The following is a 22,011-nucleotide window of genomic DNA, read 5'->3' as shown; positions in this document are numbered from 1 at the left end:
CAAGTTATGAATAATTATCAAAAAAAAAAAAAATATAATCATATAAAGCGATTAATAAGCCAATAATTTAAAAACAGACACCAAAAAATCATTATTTGTTTATCATGAAGTGACAAAAAATTAAAGACCGAAGGCGAAGCTTTTAATACCCTTTTAGAAAAAAAAAGATCAGTTCTAATTTTTTCATTGATGGAAAAATATCCATAGCTTCTGAGTGGAGTGAAAATCATCCTAAAATTTATACAATTTTTTGTATTATTATTTATTTAAATTTGTATAGTATTGTATGTCACATACGACTTGCTTAATGAACAATCGTTTCCATGGAATCAACTACATATATGATACAGTAGCCCAATCGTTTTCCATGAAAATTCATGTATTTTTATAGACAGATGGTCAGAAGTTTGTTTCGGATCCTTAGCATATGTTACAATGCCCACACTAAGAGACCATCAATTCGTGGCAAAACATCTGCTCAAAAATCCGAAACTCCCTCTCTTTCCAAGGGTATCCAAGAGCCCAGCCAAAGCTTTTCTGTTACTTTGGTAAATCATTCAATCGGATTGTTGGGAGTAAATAAACAGAAAAACCACGTACAAAAATGCAGTCCAATAAAAGCAACACTAACCATACAAAAAAAAAGTAAAAACAGAAAAAAACGTCTAACAAATGTGGAATAATTTGAGTCGTCGCGTCGAGACCGAGAGACTGAGAGACTGAGAGAGCATAAAACGCAGTCAAACAGTCAAATGCCATTTCCGACTGCAGTCAGACATGAAAAGCAGCAACAACTACATGGGAAAACGCAGGCCAAGTCGGGCCCCAGACCCCGCCAGACCTGGACAGACCCCAAAAACCGAACAGACCGACCAGACCGACCCCCGCTCGAGAGCACGTGGCTCCCCAGACGGAAGCCAGTGGCCAGGCCAGGCCAACACATCGGAATGGGTGCGGTGCAGTGCGGAAGGAGGAAGGGGAATAGAGGTGTGTGTATTGCTCTCTGGGGCTGGGCAGGGGGGGGCCTCTGAGGCATAGGCTACCGCTGGAATGGTCTATTCTACAGTCTGTTCGAAATATCCATAAAGTAAATGAAGTAAGCGACGTTTTGTCCTGCCTGGTAATCGTAGAAGTAGAAGGGTATATTGTGTTTGTGGAAGCAGAAGGAAGCTATCATCTGTTTACCCAAAAAAAACTATGAGATCTGGGAATAAACTGAAATATCTAAGGGGGAAAAGATATAAGGTGAACGATCCAAAGATCCAAAAGCGTAGAGTTCTTTGTATAAATCCCTGGCTCTTTAAGTTTTTTTTTTACCTAATTACCAACATCTAGAAATAGTTGTGGCATCTCTAATATCAACGATAATGTTCTAAAATGTTCTAGAATCATAAATAAAGCCTCAATCTATTCATCTAACAAAAATCAACAAAATTGGATAACAAATAATGTGAAAAGAGGGATATATTCATAGGCAATTAATCTCTTTGCAATTCCCAGAGTTTGCGACTGTAAAACTCCATGAAAAAATCAAAACTACAGGGTATCTCATTAGCCGCAACATCCACAAAAGTCCTTTAACTGGTTTATGTATGTTCTTTGGTATTTTATGTAGTTGCATGTTCAACCGAAAGACAGTTTGGAGTATAAGTTTTTTGTTTTTTTTGGTGGTTGCTGGTTGTTTGTGGGAGTTTCAAAGAAAGACAGAAAAGACACCTGGGGGAGAGACAGAGAGACACCAGCAACTGTGTAATTTTGTGTAAGTGCAACTCCACATTCCACATTTTGCCCTCATCGAAGGTGCGCCCACACATAAAATATATCATTGCTAATTTGGATGGATATGCAGAGCTTTCGGAGCGGCGATGGTGTGGCAGCCACCTGGAACAAGAAATTGTCTCCCAAAAAAAACATACACACGCAATGCATACTGTATGCAAAGTGGAGCATTCAATGCCCCGAGCCGTTGCGGGGGCTGGGCCTGGGCTCTATCGATTCAGGAAATCTACAGGAAGTTGTGCTGAGTTTTGGTAATGAAATTTAAGGGATACGCCCTTTAATTTATCTGGTAAAAATTCTATTTAATTGTATTTCGCTAAAGAAATCAGAACGCTTTGGGAAACACACATAAAAATCTTTAAAAATATTAGTCGAAGTTGATCGTTAAATCATTTAAATATCCCATCATTTCCAGCTCAAAACTTTACCAAATGCAGCATTCAAAATAGCAAACGAGACGCAGTATTTTTCAGGAATTGTTTTCTTTTACGGACAGGCCTAAACGTTGGGCGTTGTCCGACAAGATATGGTTTGTTTCCCTCTCTGTTTTTGTGGACTCTTAACTTGAATTCGCGCACCTTGACTTGAGGTTGATGGAGGACTTTGTTTATTACCTGCAAAGATAACCAGAGACAAGTAAAAGTTAATAACAGCAAAAGCAAATAAACATTGGGGTACAATAGACATCATTAAAGCGTTTAAATATTTGCACAGAGCGGGAGAGATATCGTATTAATGTTAGGGGTATATTGTGTGTATGTTGAGGGTATCCCACTGGTACCTCTATCTGTATCTGTCTTTCCTTTCATGTGAATTTAACCCACTTTTGTTAAATTTATTTATTCATTTATTCTCGCCGTCAAACAAACTTCCAACGAATTTATGATTATGAAATCAAGAAACGGTTTTTATTTCATTTGCATTGGTTTATTTGTTGTTTTATCATTGGCTTTTGGCCATAAATGAAAATGAAAGCGAAGAAATTGCTTCTAAATAATTTTGCATAGAAATGGGATTTGTCTTGGATCCGAAACGAAGCCAGAGCCAAGCGAAAAGTGAAAAAGAGAATGTCCGAGAATGCAAAAACAAAATACTTTCCAAAGCCCGAGAACTCAGGAAGGCGAAATATTATCGAGACTTCGACACGGAAGCTCGAGATTGGAAATTAAAAACAAAATACATACAGTGCGCGTTTTTATGCCATTCTCGCCTCCATTTCTAGTCCTCCTCCAAAGAATTCTACCCCACCAAAAATGTCTTACTTTCAAAATCGTTCTTGGTCTCCACAAAACATATTCTTTTCCCTCAAAACATGACTTTCTCCAACGAAACCCTCACACAAAGTTCTCCTCTCACTCTTTCTCTGTTTACAGATCCCACTCCCAGTCTATGCCTCCTCTCAAATACTTACCCCAACAGCATAAATCCCCGTCTGTTGCCAGTTCCCAGACTTCTAACAAGGAAGCCCCTCGCGTCACTATAAAATGACTTTCAACTTTGACACTGACCTCCGGCAATGCCAGAGACTACAAAGCACACACAACAATATATGGACTTATATAGAGAAAAACTGTATAAAAAATGCAACTGCACAAAACCCGACCCGACTCGTTCCATTGAGCACAGCACAAGCGCCCCTCTGGGGGCTGCCTATTCAACGACTTTGACTTTCTAAGGCAATTTTAGCGTTAGCTTGAGGTTTTTTTTTATGGCTAGAAAGTGAGCTTTGGTCTGTGGTCTCTGCCGTCTGTGGATCCGTTCATAGAGTTGTAAAAACCACACAAAAAAATTCATAAGCAAAAATCGTTTTGTGGCCATTTAGCGGACCAATCAAATGTGCAACCTGTAAATGTGTCTGAGAGACTGCCACATGCATTATTAATGCCTCTCGACTCGCCCGACAGTTGCAAGTTGCAACTGCTGTTGCTGCTGCTTTGTGGCTGCATGTGGCAAGGCAGCCGTCGCATTGTTTATAACTGTAATTTGGCACAAAACTTTTCTAACAGAATGTGTCTGCGGAATTTCACAAAAGGGGGGTGGGGGAGGATTGTCACCAGAAACACATCTGGCCACCTGCAGATAAAAGTCCTTAATTGCATTCCAAATGCGAAGAGAGAAGGTTGCAGGACCCTGGCTTATCGTTTCTTGCAGCTCTGGCATTATTCATGTCACTTTCCAACACACACACACAGACACACATTCATAGTTTATGGCAACACACACACACACATTAACATTACCTAACACTCCATTGAAATTAAACGTGTAAGTGGATGTACACTTGTATGAGGGGTTTTATTGCCCCATTGAAAGCATCATTTTACTAGTGTGAAAGCTCAATTAGGCAAAATATAAAAATTAGAGAAAAAGTGCGATGAAAGGTGATAATATTGTATAATGATGCTCGGGAAATACTCTGCCAAAAGTTGAGGGTAACATCTACATTTGGTGCCCGCTTTTGGAGAGTGTTAATGGAGGAGAATATTTTTACGACTCTTCTTTTATTGATACAAATTTATTGAATTCAATAATTAACAATTATCTGCTAAATATGGACTAAAAATTGAAAAGAAAATATATTGTGATAAATGTCAGGGTAGTCCAGTTTTTGAGAGTATGGAAATATAACCTTTAATTTATATAGATTATTCAGAGTCTTTGATATTAGTATCATCACTTTATAAACATTTTGTGCATTAATTATAAATTTTTAAATTTTTGTATTTGAATTTTCTTCATTTACTTTTATTGTTGTAATTCTCCTAAAACCCCATTTGAAATTACTTAATTGAGTTCTCCAAAGAAAGAGTATATTCGCAGTATTCAACGAATACTCACGCATTCAATTCACCTTGCCACAACGGAAATGTTTCGATTTTGTTACTCATTCGAAAATGCCAAAACCGAATTTATTAAAACATAAATATCTGTCGATATATATCTACAGATGTAACGCCTAAAATAATGAATGTCGAAGTCAAGGAAAAACTTGAGGGGAAAAATATTTGATGCGTATAAATAATGATTTTGTATTTGGTAAATAAATTGTCCGATATGGAAGTTAATGCCAATCGGACACGCAAACGCCAAAGCCACACGAAAAACTTTTAGTCTGATTGAACAATATGGCCATATATTCGAGGAGGAATTTGGGGGAATGAATGCGGGAATGAATGAGTGGAGAGGAGATTGAATGGCGGTGTCGATGAGTGGCGGCCAAATGTTGATCATAATATTTGGAGATTGCATAAGGGTGAAAATATGCGATAAATTGAGGAGAAATAAAGGGAAAAAGAGCAAAAAAAAGAACAGAGTGATGGAATTATTGGATATGAAAAATCAATGGGAAATTATAGTCCAAAAATGTTCAAAATTCTTGCTTTTGTTTTTGATATCTTTGCAGAACGTTTATTATTTTAATTAAGCTATCAAATATTCACAGATATTTTAAGACCTTTCATATCCATTCCGAGCCACAACTCAACCCCAAAAAAACCCCATAAGAAACTTTCGCCTGTTGTGTGGGAAAAATCTACGAGTGTGTGGAAGGTGCCAGATACAAAGATCCACGGGGGCAAGGGCAAAGCTATTGAGCTGAGAGTTCATCACGTTTGTCCACTTCGAATTGGGGTACGGCCAAGATCTTCCTCCCATAGTCTGTGGAATCGCAAAGATCATCTTCAAATAGTCAGTGAAAAGATCGTCGCAACCATACGCGTGTGTGTTTCTTGTTCAAAAGACTCTCGAGGGTCGTTTGTTACCTTTTACCGCCAGACGACACGCCAGCCACAATGACAGTCGATCGGTCGGATCATGGACTTCCAACGATGACAATGACGGACCGCTAATCATAATTTAAAGCATTACAACAATGCCCCCAAGACAGACAGACAGACACCCAAGGAAAATCGATGAAACGTGCGCTTCATTAATATGTGAAAATAAAAATAATAATAATGTGATTTTACAAACGACAAAACGACGACAAAAAAAGGCTGGAAAAAAGCGTAACATTAAGAAATAATAACAAAAAAAAAGTTGTCGACAAGTAAAAGTCAAAAGCGTTGAACGCATTTAACGAGGCGCAACAAAAAACGCCTTTGAGGAGTGGGGCTCTCTAGAGGGGGGGCAGAAAAGGGGAGGGGTATCGTGTAATTCCATTGGAGGTTGAATCACGAATTGAATCACATATCGTATATGGGAGAAAGCTCTAGTCGGCGGTCAGATGGGAGATCCAGACAATTGTTCTTTTCTTATATAAGGGAAAGATATAGAAAGATCTCCAGGGAATCCAGAGGATTCTATTCGAGAATTACAGCATTGAGAAGATTAAGGAATAACAAGGAATATGTTTCTTTTTGAAATTTGTATATCTATGATCTAAAAAAGAAGGAAATTTCTGAGTATTGTTTGAAGATTCGATAGACAATGAGATTTGAGTGTAAAAAACTACTGTTACAGAGCCAGAGACACGTTCTATCATGTATCCATCAATTCGGGTTATAGAAATCATGAAAACCAGCCAGTTTTCCGATTATTGGTATTTTCTGATAACACGTTTAGATCTTACACCATTTTACGTTGGAGTTTAATCATTAATAGTATTAAAAGTGATCTTTAGAATAAGGACATTCAGTTAAGTTTAAGATTTAAACAAAACCAAAATATCTATAAGTCGATAGCTATTATAAAACCCTCAATTTCAGCTTGAATTCCATAATTTTCCCTAGTTCTATCCACCTACTTTCAGTCATCAATCATCATAGATAGGGTATACCTCCTATTTACCTATAGTATATACCCCCCTTATCTACACACCACAAATTTCCATTCCCCAATCCATATCAAATTGGAACTTTCTTTTACACAGAAACACACAAAAATATATCTCCAAGTTATAATTGATTAAAAGACAAAAACTATCAAAGCGGTACTTTCGTTTTGGGATTAGAAAAGCCTCTCGACTCGTCTCGTCTGTTGCCAATGAAAAACTACTTAGTTTTCTGGTAATTGCACGGTAATCGCAATCGAATGGACACGGCACAATCGTGGGTTGAAGGTGTGCCCTGCCAATTAGCCAAAGCAAAGTGCGATTACTTTTGGGGCCAATAAAATGCAATAAAAAAAAAACCCGAGGGAAAAGTGGAGGGGAAAGGCGTCGCGTGTCTGCCTTGAACTGTGGCACGTGAAATAGGTGCCAGTTCCATCTGCTTTTAATCTATATCTTTTAATTAAACGGGGGACAGGCTTCAATTAGTCAAACAAATTAAAATTAACTAAAGTGTGGCTAAAGTTTTTCTGGGTGAAGTTTTTCCGAGCAAACGAGATAATCTTTGAATGTCTAAATATGGGGCATGCCTGTCGGCACTTGTTTTTCTTTTGGCTCTTCCCTTTGTCTCTCTCTCTCTCTCGCTTGAATGAAAGGTAAACAAAAACGGGGGAAAAATGGGCTGGAAAATTGTTGATTTGAAGGGCAAACATTTTGGAAGCATTCTATTTATAGCAAAAACATTCAACCATCTTAAAATATACTTTTTGATTCAGACAGAAGGAACATTTAAATGCAGAGAATTCCCTCTAAATTTTAGTAAATTTAATTACCATTGACATACATCGATAATGTTCAGATATGAGGTCAAATCTTTGTAGACATATTATTCGGGTTGCTCTTCATTCCTTTCGTTTAGTCGATGTTTCTTCGATTTTTTATGATGTTTATGGCGCTTCTTTTTCCTCTGCTTTTCCGTTACTTCCTGCACCTCCACCTTCTCCTCTTCATCGGATAGACGGGCCATCTTCGCCATTGCCGCTGGACCGAAGGGTTCCTCCGGCTCCAGACTTTTGCAGGCAGTGCTAGCGGTGCTAGTGGTAGTATTGCTCCTTTTGACAGCCGTGCGATTTGAGGATAACTTGGCTGTGATTTCGCCCAACTGGGCTTGCAGTCTGTCGGTCAATATCTTCTGGTCGTCGGGGGTCATTACTTGCGGCACCAGCGCCTGGTAGCTGCGTCTCGTCAGATGCAGACCCTCCTTGATCAGGGATACGACTTGGTGGGAGAACTTCGTTACGCTGAACTCCACTTTGCCGTTTCTAACGGTGGCTGGCATATTGTGCTGCACCACTATGTGCATGACGATGTGCAGCTCACACGACGTCAGATCATCCACGCCCCTGTCCCACATCTTGCAGTTGTTCTCAAAGTCCTCAGGATCAGCTTCATCGATGGGCTGTTCCACTGGCCTCAGGTATTCCTCCAGCTGCGCTTTGCCCAGGATTTTAGTAATTATACGCAATGGATCATCCTCATCGCTGACATCCTCTTTTTTGGGCAGTATGTTCCAGAGCCTTCGATTAACCAAAGGCTTGACGGGCACACACATCCAGTCAGGCGACATAGGCTCTGTTTTAAAAGTTTGCGGATCATCGAAAGGCTCTGGTGTCTTAGGCATCCAGACAGGATCCAAAGGCTCTGTCATTATAGGCATGGGATCGTCTATAGTCTCTGTTATCACGAAGATGGAATCGTCCGTAGTCTCTGTTATCAAAGGCATGGGATCGTCTATAGTCTCTGTTATCACGAAGACGGAATCGTCCATAGTCTCTGTTATCAAAGGCACGGGATCGTCCATAGTCTCTGTTATCAAAGGCATGGAATCGTCCATAGTCTCTGTTATCAAATTAATGGGATCGTCTATAGTCTCTGTTATCAAGAAGATGGCATCGTCCGTAGTCTCTGCTATCATAGGCAACGGATCATCCATAGTCTCTGTTATTATAGGCAACGGATCATCCTTAATCTCTGTTATCATAGGGGTTGGATCCGGTATCATAAGCACTGGATCGTCTATAGGTTCTGGTATAACAGACAAACAGACGGGATCCATAGTCTCTGTTGTCATAGGCACATCCACAGGCTCCGATACGGCAGACACCCAGACAGGATCCATCACAGTCTCTGTTCTGTCCGGCATATGATCCTCCGGGAGCTCTGATATCTCGTACACCCATTCAGTCGCAGGCTCTTCTCTCACACTATCAGGCTCTGCTCTCACACTATCAGGCTCTGTTTTGATTGGAATAAAAGTGGAAAGGGGTTCCATCTCCTGCGTGCCATTCAACTGCAGCCAGGGAAAGTCCTTGATGGACCTGGCCGTCATCCTGGAATCCTTCTTGATCTCAAACTCTTCGCCATCTGGCATTTGCACCAGCTTGTTTTCCACGAACTTCTGCAACTGATTAGCGGGTCGGCACAGGATCGGACTGCCCTTCTTCAACGCAAACCAATTCCGGTAGACCAGCCTCAGATCAGCTATCAGTTCGTCCGCATTCCGATAGAATCGGTTCTGCACCCAGGTGATGATTGTGCCCAGGTCCATGGGCTTCCTGATTACGTTTTGATAGTCCCCGTGGCGCTTGTCCATCGGCCGCATGAACACCTGTGCATATTGCTTCTTTGTTAGCTCTTCGAGGATTTTCTTCTTGATGTAGTGGATTTTATTCGTATATGAACCGACCTCAGAAGCCTAAAGAACGACGGTTTCGTGTATTAAATGCAACTTTAGGCACCAAAAAGTATGGGCTTACCATTGTTAAAGCTTTTCAATTTGATTGAATATATTTCAATTGAATAGTTTCCGTTTTTTAGCCGCCAAATCTTTTTGTCCTACATTTCACAGCTTTCGATTGAGCATTGAAATAATTGTACCTGTCAAAATGTCCCAGTACGATTAAATTTTTTCCAACACTAGCACAGTTCTAGTGTTCCAACACTAGAACACTTCAGCACACTGAAAAAAGTAAACCTTTCCATCACTAGAAAACGAAAACACACGACTGGGGAAACGTCTCAGATAGAGACGTCTTTTTTTTGAGGAAAACTTTAATATGTGGGGTTTATGTCTATTAATAGAGCAAAGTTTAATAAGTAATTAGGTAAAATAAAATAATGAAAACAAAAAACTGACTTGAACATCGTTCGGCGTCTGGTCCAAGGTTAATTTTCTAATAAGGTGACGTCGTACGATGTGGTGAGGGTCCATCCGTTCCCGGCTCTCAGGGAGACAAAGCTGGCAACGTTTGCATGCGGATTGCATGACAACAGGATGGACCCTCGAAAGAGAGCAGATTTGGTGAAGACGTCCCCTTTGGTCTTTCCTCTGATCACAGCCCCTTTCGTCAGAGGGTGGTTTTAAAGCTCCCGGAGTCTCTCCCGCCTACCTTCTTTGTGCGCTCTCCTTTTATGGTTCGGAATTCAGCCTCGCTCGTTAATGCTCTGCCTACAGATTGCAATTGTCAAAACCCAGGCCCACATGTAGCTGAATAGCGATAGCGAAAGGTTCAAGTTGGGTATTTCTATGTACATAGACGTTCAAGACTATAGTTGTGAAAGCGAAACAAAAGCAGGTTATATTTGGTAGATAATTTATGCTGATTTACGCAGCAAACCAATCTAGCTACAGGGTATCCCGCAAGCTCCATTCTGTATTTATTTTTTATTTTTTGCCCACATTTTTGGGGCACCAACTGTTGAAATTATGTTCAACCTTTCACACTCTACATATTTTGAGCCCCAAAACAAAGTTCAATAAACCCCCCACTAAAAAAATTGAGTTAAATTTTTCTGTTTTATTTCCGCTGTTTTTCTCATCTTTCATTTCCACTGCCCTGGCGGCCGGCTAATGCTGTCTTCAACAAAAGCAACAAACAAATGGAAATGGAAGGAGTTTAGCAGCAACAATGCGTGGGGGAGGAAGTAACCATAGTTTTGACCTCTAGTTAAATTAGCGAACAATAGCGAAAGAGATACAAGGGACAAACAAAGAGAGAGAGAGAGAGAGAGACAGAAAGACTGAAGGAAAACCCCGTTCCAATTCATTTGGCAAGAACAAATGCAATAAAAACAACAACAAGAGGAAGCAAATGCCATTCAATAAATTCGAAAATTTTTACAGTTAGTAGTTTTCATGTTCTGACATCACAGCCCCACCACAAAGAAAAAAGCCCTCCATCCCATTCTTTTCGGTTCTCGCGAGAAAACAAAAGACTTTTGAATCTGACATTCATTCTGCTCTATTTCATGGGAGGAAATTATTAGCTGAATTTATTGTTTAGTTTAAGCTGCCTTTGTGGGGGGAAAACGCTGAGATTCCCCTGAGATGTTTATTTCCTGTTCAAATTTCCTCTAAACGAATAGACACAGCGCCCAATTTTATACTTTTTTTCGTTTGAAAAAAATGGTAGTAAATAATGCAAGAAAATTGCGCTTAAAAAATGATAGAAACTAGATTAATTGATCGAATAAAATTATGTTTGGTAGAGGTCATAAAATAGCAGTAAAATTAAATTTTCCTTCTTTCCCTGCATATTTCACAGATACTCGTTGTATGAAATAGTTATAAAATAGAGGTTTTGTTGCTATTGTTTCTCTCTTCTCTCGCTGTCTGTGGCTGTGACCTAGCTGTCTTTGTCTGTCTATGTATCTTTCTATGGACAATCGACACGCGCTTCACACACGCCCATGGATACACACACACACACACACACACACACCCGTAGTACTCGTACAGCCACTCATCGTGTCAATTGTGTTGGCCCTGGCCAAGAGTCAATGCATTTTCGATATTCAATCACATTTTGCTGACCCTCACAGATTTTTATTTCTCAAACTATTATTATTTTTTTGCAATTACTCTATAAAGCCCCACCCCCTACCTCTTCACAGCAATTTTGCTTTGCGCTGTCTTTCGGTTTTTATTTGCTATCTTTCTTTTGTTTTCTTTGATTTTTCCTTAAGAGCTTTTCGCTTAATTAGTTTTTTGTTTTCTTATTGATTTTTGCTGGCGATTTTCTTTTTTTTTTAGCTTTTAAGCTTTTTACTGTTTATGTGGTTTTTCTTTTGTGGAAAGCAAACACTCCCCCAACGAATTTTGGGCACAACACACATAAAAAAGACCACAAAATTTGGCAATCGATTGGGATTTTCTAAGGCATAGATATACGGCCTTGATCCTCTTTCTCTTTGACCTAATTTTATACATAATTTAGCTTTAACTTTCTCCCCAAAAGAAACGTTGATTAATTATTTAATTATTTATCAATAATCGAGTCTTTATAGCCATGTCGTTAAGGCCTTGATCAAGCCTTCCACTAATTTCCCCTTTTACTCAATTATTTTCTCCCTTATAGAACTTTAATTAGTTATTCAATTATTAGTTTTCTTTGATCTTCCGTTAAAAATGTGGTTCCAATTTTCCGTGTATTTTCTAATGATTTATTTGGCCTATTTTTTGACAGCCTAAGAAACACTCGAGTAATTTACTTTTGCTTTCGTTTTTCGTTTTGTTATTTTTCAAACGTATTTTTGTTCTTTTTTAGCCACTTGTCGTCTCACTTTCGCTTTGTTTTTCGCTTTTATCACTACGTTTTTTGGCTTATCTTTTGCCAATTTTTATTTGATTTTATTTTATCTTCTTGGCTTTTTCATTGTTTTTTTACCTAACTAATTCCTTTGTTTTAATTTTGGGCGGGTGAGTAATTGATTTGTTTGTTGATTTTTCTCGAGAGGTTTATTTTGGCAGAGTTCTGGTTTTATTTACTTATTTATTTATCAATCGAATCTATGCGGCGAGAGACAAAACAATGAGGGAACAGAATCTCAAGGAATACAGCAATGGCTGGAAATTATCGCTGTCGAGGCCTGCTCAAGGGATCCGGTGGCAGCGGCGAAAGATCAGCATTGGAGGATGGCAGGGAAGCACACTGGGAGACAAGCGGAAGAAGGACGCTGGGGCTAAGTTTTTTGGCCAAATGGCGAGAGTTCGGACCCGTGTGGTGGATGAGGCTTTAGCCCCAGGCAGATCGACGCATTTGCGACAGGGTAAGGTTTGAATGGGTATTCAAGGAGCAAGAAAAATATTGAAATATTTTAGTATATTCGTTTCATTTCTTCTTATTTTTTAGCAATTTTTTGTATCAAAATGTATCCCCAAAATTCGACAAAACGCCAGTTTGGTAAATTATAAATTTTAATTTCCTTTCATTTCATTTCATATCCGACTTCCCGGACAAATGTCGTATTTTCGCTGTTCATCAAAGGATTGGGAGGCCATAAAACATAATTATTACCAGTTTGTTTCGGTCTGGCAGTTGGCCAATAGCAATAATATCCGTCAGGGGAAGAGAGACAGGAGGCAGGAGGCACAAGCTGTTGCAATATTTTCCATCCTGCAGGGTTCTCCGGGGGTTCTTCCTTGTTCCGCTTCCCCGCCAGACACAAGTTTTATGGACAGACAACAGCGAGACACATAAACATTGTTGCTGCCGTTTCTACTAAAAGTAAAAAATTTCCTTAAAAAATAAGAGCAACTTTTAGCCAGTTGTGTGTGCACTGGAGACTGCATATTACTTCCTCTCGAAGACTTGGCACCACAAACCATTTGTCAGCCGACGGCCGATGGCCATTGGCAAAGCCAATTGCGGACTACAAAAATTCCAATTCCAGCTAATGGGTTATGACGTGCAAAGAGTGCAAAAGGAAAGGGTATTCCATCCACAGAGTTGAGAAAAAAAAGCAATTGAGGAATGTCTGTTAATCATCAGAGCAATCAGAGAGGGGAGGGGAGAGAAACAGGAGTACAACTTGTAATCCTCGAATGCAATTTTCCACCGTCAATTAAGATGTTCGTTAATAGTTCGTTAGTTGAGTAAATAAACTAAAGTTAAACGATTTCTTTAAGGCATTCAAGAGTTGGTCTGGGGGGGGGGGGGGGAGACTGACAACCTTTAATGGAATGCGCCATGACGAGGCTCCAAACGTGAGTTGGCAGCTCTTTTGACTCTCCCTCAAGTGGCTCTCCCCCTCTTCCCACCATGGAGCGGGCAGTCGCCTCATCAGTGGATGGTATTTTATAGGAAAACAATTTTGATAGTTGGTTTTTGATTTTGCAAACAATTTAAGATCTATAATTAAGGTATTAGGATACAAGGATTCAAGTTTAATATAATTATGGATTAGTTAAGATTCGCAAATGTTCCACACATCAATTTTACAAATTTTCCATAAGCGAATGGATATATACATACATACGTTTCAAATTGGTTGTCGAGGTTTATTCAAAAACACTAAGACTTATTTATTTATTGCTCTTTTATTTTATTTTATCAGTAAATACACATACACACATACATACAGCTTATTGCATACACAAACACCTTATTTCATACAGACAAACAGCTAATTTCATACACACAAATTTGCATGCAACTATTATTTATAAGTAAAAATCCATAATAAATCAATGTCAAGCTATATTTTAGACATGGGAAAGGTAATCCAGAGATTTCCCAACTTTTATCCACGTAATTCAGGCAGCTCCAATTATTTTCCGTACCCAAAATCTCCCACATAAAAGAGTTAGCCCCAAAGAAAATACCTTTAAAAGCAGTTGGATGAATATAATACAATTTTTGCTATAAACGCAACAACAAGAGAAAATTCTAATTAAACTACGGATACAATGCGATTTCCACTCATTAGAAACGAGACCGCAAAGAGCGGCGGCATAAAAAACAATGGGCTGGAAAAGAATGTGAGAAAAGCTGCGAGAACAGAAGGAACATAAGCAGGGAACCCCTGGGGAGAAAGGGGTGGAGGAATCGAAGGAGATCTTTGCCTCTGCATAAACATAAACATGGGAGATGCAGAGACCATTCTCCCAGGGCGAGAGAGGCAGAGAATGAGGCTGAGAGAAGAGAAAAATAGGGAGCATGAGGCAGACAGAAAGAGGGGGAGTACGGAGTACGAGTGCGTTCAACAGACATGTCTTATCGAATCGGGTTTGCCATTAACTTGAGGCCGAGCCCGAACCCAAAGGAAACTGCATTCCAGTCATACCTCAAGAAGTACTTCTCTCCCTCTCTCTTTGAACCTTTTCCTCTTCTTCATCTTCATCCTTCCCTTTCACATCTCCTACTTCTTCTGCCACATTCTGCTCCCCTTCCCAGCCTCCTTAAATGTCTTCCCGTTGAGGAAGCGCCGCCAAGAGTTACATGATATCAATAAAAATGCACAGGATAGGGACAGGGGTCCCTCAGATAAACTTCAAGAGCAAACACAGAAGGCCACAAGAGAAGTGGCCAGAGGAGGAGAAAAGAGCATTGAGAGGGCATAAATACATAGCTTTTGATTACACCGAGGCCTTAGATACTCTAAACTGTCGATCGTTGCTATATATCTTACATCTTTATTTTTTCTAACATTATAGACCATACTCCTCATAAAAAACTTATAAGACCTTGCCGTTTCCGATTTATATACTGCGTATCTTTATATATAGAAACCTTCTTTATTTCGAATGAAATAACAAATATACTCTTGAATATATGAATAGCCCTTTCAAAGGGTATCAAAAATGTTTGCCAACACACAACAGCAGCAGCCAGAACGAACAACAAGTGGAATGGGGCAGGAAGGCAGGCAGGCAGGCAGCAGTAAAAATGTTGCACCTTGGTTAGCTGCCGCGCCATGTGGCCTAATGGATATGCAACGCATATGGCAAATTATCCCAAAAATGTTTCAAGGAGAAAGAGCAGAGAGCAGGTTAGTTCTCAGGTGAGTTCTCAGGTGAGTGCCAGTGCTTCACTGTGGATGGAGCCCAGACACCTTCCATTTCCCCGAAGGTTGCCATCTTTTATATGCTTTTCATTTCTCTGCTGGCTTTTCCTTTCCGCCGTTTCTTTTCCATTTGGCAAATTTACAGTTGCACTTGGAATGCATTTGGGATTTTGTTGGGTGTTTCTTCGTTTACTTGAAAAGGTGAAGGCTGTCTGGAATATCTTTTGCAGAGAACTGAAGATAAATGAGTGAAGATATCTGCTATCAATTTGGGTTTCTTCCTCCGTTCACATATCTCTCTCTTACATCATCCCATTCTTGCATCACACACACTTTTCCTGTCTGCCTTTTTGTGGCATTCCAACATTCAACGCTAATCAGACGTCCCCTCAGACTCTTCCAATTAGGCCACAAAACGCAACGCCACAGAACGGAACAGAATAATGGTTAATAGACGAGAGTCGAGTTAAAGGTTTCAGCAGCTGAAAGCGGCTAAGATAAAAAAGCGATACGAAGAGTAGAGAATGCAATAAAGAAGGATGATAAAGAGGAGCAACAACAACGGCCGAGGGCTGTAAGAATATTCCCATTCCTTGCATATCGCATGAGATACTACGTGAGCCTCTTGGCCCCGACTACATGGAGAGGGGGAGGGAGGGTGGTAGCCACTGTGGTGCCGCATGTCCCCTAAATGACATTGGCATTTGCATGAGAGAGAATGAGCAAAGGATAGGATGGTACAGGATCCTCCTTCTTTAGATAAATTGTGAAATGAACCGCGAGACCGAGCACGAAACGAGTTGAATTCCAAAAATCTAGCAAATGGCAAGGGAAGGAAGGGAGAGGCTGCACACAGAGTAAACGGAGAATGAAGAAAGAAAGACAGACAGCGCGGAGCGGAGCGGAGCGGACACCTGTCGCCAGGTAAAACACAGCCGGCAAATGTCTTAGTCAGCAAAACGAGAGGAAGAGGAAGGCAAAGCAACGAAGAAAACAAAGCAAATACAAGGAAAATAATATAAAGAAAAGGAATATAAAGCAAATCAAATAGAAGAGTAGGAAAACAAACCAAAGGAATTCAAACAGAAAAGAACAGAAGCGAAAAACACACAACAGACTACAAATCAGGTAAAAATTCTGGAAAAGGGCAAGAAAAACAAACAAAAGTGGAAAAGAGGAAATCTTTGAGAGACAGAATCAGAGCTGGAGGGAGAGAGAGAGAGCTGGGCAGAGAGAACAGAATCGAAATTCACCTGTCACCGCGTGACCATTCTTTCGGCTTCTCTTAATATCCCCTTCTCACTGTCTCTCATCTCTCTCTTCCTCTTAAGCAGCTTTGACATCTGATCGTGAGTCTTTGGTTTCATGGTTATACCCTACACAAAGCAGGGCATATTCATTTAACAGACAAAAACGTACAAGCCAATAAGAAATCAAACAAAGGAGAGTAGAATTCTCTTCAAGTTCTTGTAGGGTATCCATCGCACCATCGTAGCTCTCATTTCATCTCTCTCACGCTCTCCTATCTCGGTTTGTGTGTGTGTGTTTCCTTTGGCAATTTATTTTTAACCCTTGGGTAACTTTAATGGGGCTTAAAGTGACCGGCGGCTTAGCAGCTTCACAAATAAAAATACACCAACAAAATATACATCGCAAGAAAAAAACTTAAACAAATTAGTCATTGTGATTAATGAGAGCAAGGGAGAAGAGGAGTCAGTCGTTGCGGCGACTGCTGTATGTCTCTGTTTTCTGTTTGTGGCACCAGACACTCTTCCTCCCTCTACCATAGACCCCCTCGTCTGAGACGTGTTCAAGTTGCGTTTGATTTATTTCGTGTGAGCTTTTTTCGAAAAAGATTATAGGTGTCGGTGGCAGGAGGAGGAGGATGAAGAGGGGTATGGGCATGCCTTGTGCAACACTGCATTTATCTAGATCACTCGACCGTATAAGGGGGGGGCAGGAGGTGGATGAGGGCTTCTGTTGGATCTTCGATGTTAAAAGCATGTGTGTTTGGGGTCAAGTTCAACAGTTTTATGCATCAAATCTCAGAGAAAAAAAACGAAAGAAATGCTTTTTTCGGGACCTCAGCACCTTTAAAGCCCATCCATGTACATAATTGCTATATGAAATAGTCGTTCGTTGTTAAATATTAACTTATTACTTTTTTCGTAGTTGGGAAATATTAAGAAACATGCAAATGTAAATGTTTCATTGAATTATCTTTAGAATAAACCAAAGTTATGTATAGAAAAAAAAAAATGAGATCAATTTTTATATATTTTTTAGGGGTTTTTAGGGATATTAAATTTTCTGCTAAGAAACATATATGATCTAACTCGCTATACCGTTATCTCTGCAAGGTTACACACTGTGTTGCTCAAGGCCTCTTCAAACGTGAGAGTACATAACGGCGAAAACAGCTGTGGGGCACAGAGAACGAACGACAGAGACAGACAGCAGCTGAGAGCGGTACATACTCGCAGAAGGAATAACAAGAACCACCCCCCGTTAGAGGGTGGCATTGAGGCCCAACCACCCATTCATCTCTGGGTCTAGGTTAAGAGAGAAACATTTCGGCACATGAAAATCAGTATCAGCATCCCATATACAATCCCCATTCAAGCAAAGGAATGTTCAACCCCCAAATAATAAAATTCAGCCTCGAATTTGGAGATTTCATTGATTAAAAAGTGTGTCACGCACACCACCTTAACCCTCACGTGAACATTGATTATAGGTGGGATGTAAACACAGGTCTCTATATTTATAAACGTAGAAGTGTGGGTAAAAGTCTCACCTGAATAAAAGATCTGGTTTAAGAAATTCCTTGAAAAGTTCGGAAGCATAAAACAGGAATTTCTCCGTTTCTCTTAGTTGTTTCTGTTGGTATTTCAGGTTCTCTTAGTCGTGGCTCCTTCTTTTGTGTGTTGCTGATGTTCCTCTTCGCCTTTCCTCTTTGTTGGTGTTGTTTTTCCGCTGTTGCTCTGCCTCTTCTTTAGCTGGTGTTTAACAGTTTAACTGTTTTGTTGTTGCTTTTCCTTTCACTCAAATTCTCTTTGAAGCTGCAGCTCTTTCTCTTGCTGTTTCTTTCACTCTCTTTGAAGTTTGGCTTCAAGCTGCGGCTTTTGGATGCTCCCAGGTCTGCTGCTGCCTCCTTCTGGAACTTCCCTCCTCCTCTGCTTCAGACCCTTACTTTGCTGGTCTAGACGTCAGAGTCTGCAGCTGCTGACAATGACATTTCTCCACATTTCGCACAAACACACACAAACAAACACGCGCGCTGTTTTTTTTTTTTGTTGCTTTTGGTCAGCGAATTTATTTCCTCTTTTTATTTCTCTTAAGGCAGACAGGTGCACTAAACACACACACTCGCACTCACACGTGGACAGACGGCGTCGCGGAACACACACACACGCACACACGTACACACTCTCAGTCAGATGAGAGGGACGCCAAATGTTTGGCACTGAACTTCTTCTTTTTTGCAGCTTTTGCTTTGCCGTTTGCCGTTTGGCTCTTGCTTTTCTTTTAGTTGCTTATTTTGCACACTATTTTTTTATCTAATCTCCGTTTTCCTTTGCCTTCTTTCTACGCGGCAGATAAGGGGGGCTCACAGCTCATATCAATTAATATTATGGTTTGTATTTGTATTTCACTGCTCCTTCTCCTCTCTCTAATCCCCTGATTCTTCTTCTTTCGCTTAAAACGCCGCACGGAACACAAAAACACAGGCACAAAACAGCGAACAATTCCTTGTATCCCCTTTGTTTAATATCAAACAAACATTAGTTACACCTTTAGTTACAAAAAACACTACTTTTCGGTTAATTCATATTTAGCGGCCCGAGTTTCGCACAATTATTTTGATTTCGTCCGAAACTTCTGCTTGTGAACTGTCCGCGACGCGCTTTGGGGGTTTCAGACATGTTTCGACATGTTCGTTTTGCACGAAAGACGAGACAACAAAAATAACACTACTTTTCGGTTGATTCATTGTTGTCAACCGGTTATGACGACTAATTCTTGGTTAATCTTTCTTCCGTCGAATATTCCCAGCTATATAGATCTCTCAGCTTAGCCCAGATAATTTTATATGATTGCTGAATCAATTCTGATCAGGATTAACTATTTTTAAGTACTTGCATGTTTTTTGTTTTGACAAAAACACGATTTTAACAAAATGTTCAATAGTCGCAGGTTGTGACGTCAATGTTGCTGGTATTTGCAGACTCATTTCTTGTCAACCAGAGTGTGGCCATTTGTATACCCTATTTCGTGAATATTATATAAAAATACTGTTTTCCAGCCTGCTTTCAAATGTTATTAGTAAAGGCCTTGATTTAGATTGCATTTTTTTGGTCTATTCATGCATTCGATTAGGTGTTTGTAAATAAATCCTGATCCCTATACCAATTCTTGGTCTCTGTAGACAGACGATGAGCTGCAAAATATCGTTTAAAACAGAGACTATCCAGTTTCTGCATTAATTAGGGCCTGGAATGACAAACATTTTCTCAACCCTATTACATCCATTTCCCCCAGGGTATGTGTGCATGGAATTAGCAACATGTTGACGTATGGAATGGGAGTCATTGTTGCAAAGGTGAACCCTCAGAGCAGCACCGAAATATACCGTCTCATTTTGAAAATATACCGTAAATATACTGACGAATTCAAGTTATATTTTACATATTCCTTGTTTTTTATATTCCGTCGAATATTACTAGCTATATAGAGTTTTTAGCTTTGCCCACTTAGCTTTATCCCATCGATGAATACATATTCTACAAGATTACATCTTTAAATTGCCTTTATGTATTTTATTTTGACCAAAAAACGGGTTTCAAGTAATTGTTGCCGCAACATCTATGTATGGAATGGGACTCATGCTGCAAAAGCGAACTGCGGCGAATAAAAATGTTGGTCAAGACCAGTGTGACCCTCAGAACAGCACCGAAATATACGGTCTTATTTTCAAAATATACCGTAAATATACTGACGAATTCAACTTCTATTATACAATTCCCCGTTTTTGAAATTCCGTTGAATATTACTAGCTAGATAGAACATTTGGCCATGCCCACATAATTTTATCCGATCAGTGAATCAATTTTCTACTTGACTGGGTTATTCTAAACACTTGCTTTTATTGGATTTCTATATAAATTTGAAAAAAATGTAGATTGATGAATAGATGGCACCGATCGCTGGTGGTGGCAGTTCCTCGATAGCAAAGTCCATGTAGAAATTCAATTTTGGTGGCGCTTTTATTTTACACGTTGGAGCTAACGCTAGGTGTCGTGTCGTTGACATCGGCACCTGGCGTCTTTATTTGGTGGTAACAAAAATTGCATAGCAACCACCTTTGATAGTTTTAGTTTAGCCCGCTAAGATTTTCACAGCAGTAAGAGTTGAAGAGGTTGTAATTGTTCGGGGAGAAAATAATTCCGTACTAATAAACGAAATAATAATGCACAAACAAAGTAATTCATAAAATAGGGTTAAGGAATTTATTAGTCTTGGGAGAATCCAATCATCATCGAACAAATCGTGAGGATACATTCGTTTCCGCTCTAAATAGGCATTAGTTGAAGGCATCAAATTCAGATATATAGGGAGGGACTCCAATCAAACTGCTCTTCTTTTTTATCGACGAGCTTGTCATCACAATCTTGGATTATCATTACATAAATTGTTGGGTATATATCAGAAGTATTCCAAAAACTGAATCTCCTAAGAGCCACCAGTCCGAGAGTCACCCAATTGCATTTTTTTTATACAAAGATAATTATAAAAAACAGAGATAAATCTTACACAAATTAAACTTAAATTTAAATAAATTTACGAATTAAATACCAGCTAAACCCCATACAGATTATATTTAGAAACGAGCATGCACCAGATTTGCTTAGTACTTACGTACCCGTAGGTGTTGCCTCAGTCCTCCCCAAAGATCTTTTGCGTAACTTTTTATGGGTCTGAAATGCTGCTGGGCTTCTGGTAGAGTGTGCCTGTACCGGGTGCTCCTCCTCCCTGACTTCTCTACAGATAATGGTATGAACGAGAGATCGGGTTAAGTCCCAGAGTCTGGTCTGGGACGACTTTGCTTACGTATTTTGTGTTTTACAACATGTTTGTGTTTGTGTTTGCTCCCGCAATCCGCTCCAATCCGCAGATAGATGCGTTTGCAGTGGGTGCTAAATATAACAATTCTGATAATCATCGCCCCATCATCATGCTCGTATCTATGACAAGTTCTGATAAAGAAGAAGGTCGGTTTTGAACGCTCCTAACTAACAGATCGACAGTGGTTGGACACTTTTGGGTTCCAGATTCAGACTAGTTTTACTCTTTAAATATTTTACTTTGCACTCACATGATGGAGCTTGGGATCTTGACATTATCTTATCGGACGTCTAGGCACTTGCAAAACAAAGTTATGAACTCTTTTTTCAGGAAGCGCCTTAAGACTTAGATATAAAATTCATTATAGAGTAAATTCTCTAAGGTTAGGCTGGGTCATTGGGGCATAAATTTGGCAGAACCAACAGCGGACACACGACTTTAAGAAGTCCATTAAAAATTCCCCGGCGCGTTGCCAGGGCCCACATATCGCGCAA

The 22,011-nt window shown here is 39.8% G+C and overlaps 2 protein-coding genes and 1 long non-coding RNA gene across 7 annotated transcripts in view; all 3 read right to left on the bottom strand.

Moving 5' to 3' along the window:
• The window catches only part of Wdr62 (WD repeat domain 62), an 80,729-nt gene extending 61,341 nt beyond the window's left edge, over window positions 1-19,388 (bottom strand). For 2 of the 3 annotated variants that reach the window (XM_033381008.1, XM_033381010.1), the window contains exon 1: window positions 18,189-19,388. The gene's annotated coding sequence lies outside the window, so the exon portion shown is untranslated. The remainder of the gene's footprint in view (window positions 1-18,188) is intronic. The other variant, XM_033381014.1, reaches the window with a different exon arrangement.
• On the bottom strand, window positions 1,656-9,501 carry LOC6903138 (uncharacterized). Of its 3 annotated transcripts, none has more exons than XR_004469576.1 (3): window positions 9,364-9,501; window positions 7,381-9,302; window positions 1,656-2,393 (listed from the first exon to the last, which is right to left on the bottom strand). XR_004469576.1 is itself a non-coding variant. In XM_015180826.2 (3 exons), exons 1-2 carry the CDS (start codon window positions 9,364-9,366, stop codon window positions 7,434-7,436), a joined length of 1,872 nt encoding a protein of 623 aa, XP_015036312.2. In that variant the 5' UTR covers window positions 9,367-9,501; the 3' UTR covers window positions 1,656-2,393; window positions 7,392-7,433. The 3 variants fall into 3 exon arrangements, 2 of the variants coding, with proteins under 2 accessions (XP_015036312.2, XP_002132845.2); XM_015180826.2 differs by having other exon boundaries at window positions 7,392-9,302; XM_002132809.3 differs by lacking the exon at window positions 1,656-2,393 and having other exon boundaries at window positions 7,358-9,302.
• Window positions 19,389-20,878: 1,490 nt separating the features above from the next.
• LOC117184118 (uncharacterized) lies at window positions 20,879-21,726 on the bottom strand. Its single transcript, XR_004469325.1, has 2 exons — window positions 21,503-21,726; window positions 20,879-21,433 (listed from the first exon to the last, which is right to left on the bottom strand). It is a non-coding gene; the product is annotated as an uncharacterized lncRNA (long non-coding RNA).
• Between the last annotated feature and the right edge of the window lie 285 nt (window positions 21,727-22,011).

Source organism: Drosophila pseudoobscura, chromosome 4 (genome assembly GCF_009870125.1).
Source record: "Drosophila pseudoobscura strain MV-25-SWS-2005 chromosome 4, UCI_Dpse_MV25, whole genome shotgun sequence".
Taxonomy (NCBI): Eukaryota; Metazoa; Arthropoda; class Insecta; order Diptera; family Drosophilidae; genus Drosophila; species Drosophila pseudoobscura.
Note: the sequence above shows the minus strand (reverse complement) of the source record. Positions and strands in the feature narration are given on the sequence as shown.